Source organism: Phalangium opilio, unplaced genomic scaffold (assembly GCF_054372755.1).
Source record: "Phalangium opilio isolate 3A_F unplaced genomic scaffold, DU_Popi_V2 ptg000053l_1, whole genome shotgun sequence".
NCBI classification, from domain to species: Eukaryota; Metazoa; Arthropoda; class Arachnida; order Opiliones; family Phalangiidae; genus Phalangium; species Phalangium opilio.
This window is the reverse complement of record NW_028324172.1, coordinates 4,766,359-4,771,959: the sequence shown is the minus strand read 5'-3', so window position 1 is coordinate 4,771,959 and position 5,601 is coordinate 4,766,359. Positions and strand designations below refer to the sequence as shown.

The following is a 5,601-nucleotide window of genomic DNA, read 5'->3' as shown; positions in this document are numbered from 1 at the left end:
GTGAGAACGCGTTTGGGATTTTGGCCGCCAGATGGAGGATCTTCAGAGGTCCAATGTTGTTAAAACCGTCAAATGTCGATATTGTGGTGAAAGCGTGTGTTATATTGCACAATTATCTTTTAATTGAGGAAGCAAAGGAGAAATCTAAAATATATTGTCCAGACGGGTTTGCTGATAGCCATGACCTTTTGAAAAATGTTGAGCATGGGAAGTGGAGGGAGGTCCTCGAATGCCTGCCAGCGAAAGGATTAACCAGCTTCAAACCCTCGAAAGCGAGAAATTTCAGTTTGGAAGCTAGCGACGTTCGTAAAGCTTTCACTCGGTACTTTTCAAGTGAAAATGGAGAAGTGCCATGGCAATGGGGGTTACCTGGGGTCCAACGTTAATAATAATGTGTGTGAAAGAAGACTCAATTGTTAAATATGTTTAATTTTTAATAAAATCAGCTAAGTTGAATCGCTATTGGAATATTGGTACATTATTTGGATGACTTCCATTTCACATTTTAACTTTAGGTTCTCCGGAACAGCTTCGTGTAACCTAATAACGTATTCACCAAAGCGTTCCGATGATGATAATTCTTTTGTTAATGCCCTAAATTTATTAAAATGCATAGTAAATTAATTTATTCTAATTACTATTAGTAATTAGAATAAATTAAGAATTTCCACTATGATGAACTTACTTGTTTGTTGCCTGAATTGCATCCAATATTGTCGGATCCCTATTATCGGATTTCCTTTTCTTATTACTTGGGTTGCATGTTTTACTTGGTTCTTTTCTTTTGGTTGTCGTTTGAGGCTCACTACTTTTAGGTTTAATTTGTTCAGACTCACTTTCCACATTACTGTCAATATCTTCAACAATTTCTTCTTGGAAGGTAAATGAGTGGCCACTGAATAAATACTCCTTTTTTTTGAACGTTGATTCTTCATTACTGGATTCAGTACGTTCGTCACAAGTGTTGTCCAGTGACTGTTCTGTATTTGAAGCCCCAACACTACTTTCTGATTCCAGAGCCGAAGGGAAATTGGAACTAGTTCTAGATAGAATTTGAAAAATAATTAACAGACAATAGTCTCAAAATATGGACACTTTATCATACTCTCGTCTGCTAAAAACATCCTTTAAAAATAGGAGTTGCTTGAAGAATGTCCACTGTATTGAGTCGAAAATACTATCATCAAATTCTTGACCACTTTTCGAGTAGGTAACTGTGTTGAAATGGGTGCGGAAAGAATCAACCAGACTTTTCCATAGAGATTTGCATTTTTCCTCTAATATTCCAAAGTTAATAAATAACCGACATTATCAAAAAATTAAGGCAAGACCTACTCGGTAAACCCATTTTAGTTGAAATGTCTCCCCAAAGACATTCCACAACATCTTTCTTCCTGTGGTCTTCCAACCTTCTATCCCAAATAGCTGGGTTTTCTTGAACTTGTATTATCAACTTTTCTTTAATAGCTATTGCCTCCTTTCTTTTATCTTCCGCTTGTTGTTTTAATAACTCTTTTAATTCCCGTTGTGTTGGCATTTTCACTAATTAATCTGGTAAAACAACCGTCAATCCGCCATATATTCAATTCAATTTACCTGTTCTTTATTTTCATTGGCTAAAAATGAGGAACTCTAGCAACGCCATCTACTTTTCCATGAAGCTTGAGCCCGATTGATCAGCAAATATCAACATGCGATAGATATGAGCTTGGCGTACTGTTCAAGCAAAATCGGGATGTTTTTCAATCGCACGCTACTCAGTAAGCTCGAATGGAAACACAACATAATCAGAGCTTGAGCTTAAGCTTGAAATTTTGCAGCTTCAGCTCAAGCTTTTTGACTTTCAAGCGCGTATGGAAACCCACCTTAACAATACTGAAAGAGCGTAAAAGTAGCAATGAATTTCGCATACAATTATGTATGAACCCCAAACCTCTAGGGAGGCCCAAGGGTCATCTTTTTATCAGTACCGCAAATAGAGCTAGATTATCTGTAGTAGACCAAGCAGCGTAAATAGGCCAAATACGACGTCAACCCACCTATTTGTTGGAAAATGTACAAGTTTCAGCTTTTTTGGCGATATGTCTCTATGTTCTATGCACCAAATGGTGAACTATGCGGACATATACTGGATGGCGAAAATATATTAGCGCGGAGTTAATTCATAGAACATTTAATATTTCCATTTTGCGTAAAGAAGTATATTGTTTAAAAAACTGAAGTCCTAAAACATTTACGAGTTTTCAACCCTTTTCCTCAAACGTAGTAGCGATGAGGTCATGTTGGGCCTATTCAGGCTACTCGGACTGTACATGAACTTTAAACTGTAGTTTGACTCGCGCTAGATGCTGACCTTGAAGTTCAAAGATCAGTTTTTACTGATACATTATTCGGCGGCATGCGTTGAATAAAATTCGAGTAAGGAAATAAGCATGTGAAATTACCATACATAAAGTACTGGCACGTTACCGATTCCAATTTTGGGGAAAATAAAATTACCATTTGTCGGTGATTTAGATTTTTCCACGCGCAGAGATATAGTCCATTAAACTACGTTGAAATGTGAGCACTTTATTAGGTGCTTTACACAGCGCAAACGGATAGGAAAATTCAGGGAAAGCTGGGCTCCGAGGTAAAATGGGCACATTGTTACAGTCTCTTGCACTTAGTTTTACTCAAATATACAAGTAAGAGCTGGAAAAGGTTTCTATTTTAGAGACTGATTAACACTGTGGTATGATGTAGATCAGTAATTTGACGAAGACCCATAAACCTAGAGATATTGAATGTTTCTCAGCACATAATATCGCCTCATGTTAAGATTACAACGCCAATTATGTCCGTATAACATTCCTTGACCAGAGCGCGATTAAACGGGACTTAATTCTGGGACTACTTCTTGGGAAGTAATTGAGGTTTTAATCAGGCTTTGACGGAGGGTCGTTTTCATGTAAGTCGTCTTTTGCGGATACGAGGTAGTCGGCACCTTTAGGGTTCGCACGACAACAAGTTCCTTGTTCTCTCAAATTTGGTCGCCGAGAAGCTTACCTTACAAAAGTGTGCCACACTACAGACATTCTCGTAGTCATTGATTTCTTTTTCTTCGAATCTTCGTTTAAAACTTTGTTAAACCGCCCTCTTTTTCTTCCTGGCGTTTCATTGGCTGTTCACAAGCATAGGAACAAAAAAAAGAAATTAAAAAAACAACAGAAAAACGTACACCTAATCAAATAAACAAAAAACTAAATCCTTATCTCGCAACGACTCTATATAACTCAAACATTTTTACAAAAATATTTCTTTCGTTTTCAATAAATTTAAAGCCATTATAACAACAAGTTGGGAAACCAAAATAAACCTCTCCGAGCCGAAACGAATTTACTTTCTGTACACACGTCCACCAGCGAATGAGAAAAACCGGAAATACATAGTTCAAATTGGCGAAATATTGCCAAGGTCTTTAGCAAAGGCTTAAGCGTTTAACAATTTCCTTTGTATCCTCAATAATTCTAATGACGACCTAAAATGTATCACTGAAGGGTGTATTTAACTTTCGGCTCACTCTGAACCGTTAAAACCTCCTATAAGAGGAGGCGAAACAAGGTCATTTCTAGTTTAAATCTAGGGTATCTTATTTCACAGACCCAATCGCTTCAACACTTGTGGATAGATGAAGAATTAACACCCATATTATCTAATGAGTATAAAAAATGCGATTACACTATATATAAATGTAGTAAAGCTGAATTAAAAAGTAAACACCAAATTTGAAATATTAATATCAAAATATGTTCTTGGAATATTGAGATGAAACAGAGCTTTATAGCTACACAACTACTTAAAGAATCGTAATGCCGAGAAATATTTAAAATATTTCCATTTAATATTCTGCAAAAAGGAAATGTTATCGTTTTGTAAGATATCTTATCATCCTACTCGCTTTATATTAACTTTGATGTGCGTGTAGTGTTTAGATTCGGATGCAATCTTCATTACTCGTTCTATATAAACTCTCACTTGTGTCATTACATTACATAGAAATAAGTTTATCTTAAATAATTAATTAAATATAAATGATACTAATTATTTTAAACGCCAGTAAATAACTTTAAAAATAGTTAAATTGTTTAAAATAAAGTTGTTCCTATTATCTTTCGAAACTTTGCTAATATTGACGTTAAAAGTGAAGGGTACCCCTCTTGCTCGCTTTCTTCAAATTTTGGGGTATATATACGATTCTTTTCCATTATAATAATAGATAAAAACGCATTCGCGTGAACCGATGGTGGAAGCCCTGCCATTGGGAGGCTAGACGTTTCTCGTAACCCTAGCCGAACGCCGCGTATATCTTAAAACCAAACGATAACGATGAAGAAGAAGCCGGAGTGGACAATTTTAACAAGAATTTCGACGAGTTTTTGAAAGAAAACGGAATAATGAGAAGGCTAACTATACCCCAGACACCAGAACAAAATGGAATATCGGAAAGAAAAGATGGAACACTAGTAGAGATGGCCAGATGTATGATGATCCAATCCAAGTTACCACCATCTTTTTGGGGTGAAGCGATCGCTACGGCTAACTATATCAGAAACAGATGTCCTCGCAGCATAAATGGCAAAATACCGTACACAAGATGGACAGGAAGAAAACCAAACCTAACCTATTTGCGGACATTCGGAGTGAAGGCATTGATCTTGAACGAGAACATGACAAAAGGAAAATTCGATCCAAGAAGTAAAGAAGCCGTATTCATCGGACGCTCCGAAGAATTTAAAGCTTATCGATTCTTGTTACCAGAAGAAAGAAAGATCATACGAAGCCGCAACGTCAAGTTTTTAAACGAATTTCACCTCAATAGCAACTATACCGATTTTATCAGTCCAGAGGTATCCACTAAATACGGAAAGGACTTAGTACTCGGACGAAGCAATCAGCAGCAAAAGCATCGCAATACCATTGATCCCACCTACTAAAAATCTGAGAATAACCGACGAGTCAAATGTACAACAAGTGGCCATGAAAAGAGGACCTGGAAGACCAAAATTAATTCGCAATGGAGGTCCTGGAAGACCGAAGAAAACTTACCATGTGGTACCAAGTAACGGCATCCGAAGTGAAGTCCAAGCCGAAGTTAAGTCCAAACCGAAGACGTTCCAGACGAGTCAGCTAGCTTGATCAGTCTTCCAGACCCGTCAAATATGGAAGAAGCCCTGAAAAGTAAAGACGTTCACGAGTGGAAACAGGCAACTATGAACGAATATGTATCCCAAATAAAATGCAAGACATGGAAAATAGTCGAAAAGCCTAACCATCGCAAGACCATCGGAAACCGTCTCGTTTTCCGTACCAAGTATGACGCCAACGGAGAAGTTGAGCGACGAAAAGTTCGGCTAGTGACAAAAGATTTCGCTCAGCAGCCCGGAGTGGATTTCCATGAAACCTTCGCCCCCGTCGTAAGATCTAGCTCAATTAGACTCCTTGTGGCGTTGGCAGTGGAATTGGACTTGGTAGTACATCAAATGGATGTTGTAACGGCTTACTTTAATGGTGAAGTAGAGGAAGAGATATACATGGAGGTCGCAGACGGCCTGGAAGACG

The 5,601-nt window shown here is 37.7% G+C and overlaps 1 protein-coding gene across 1 annotated transcript; it reads right to left on the bottom strand.

Annotated features, from left to right (window-relative positions):
• Positions 1 to 413: 413 nt before the first annotated feature.
• Positions 414 to 1,729, bottom strand: LOC149673204 (uncharacterized). Its single transcript, XM_089840227.1, has 4 exons — positions 1,336 to 1,729; positions 1,106 to 1,277; positions 686 to 1,042; positions 414 to 594 (listed from the first exon to the last, which is right to left on the bottom strand). Exons 1-4 carry the CDS (start codon positions 1,535 to 1,537, stop codon positions 447 to 449), a joined length of 879 nt encoding a protein of 292 aa, XP_089696353.1. The 5' UTR covers positions 1,538 to 1,729; the 3' UTR covers positions 414 to 446.
• Between the last annotated feature and the right edge of the window lie 3,872 nt (positions 1,730 to 5,601).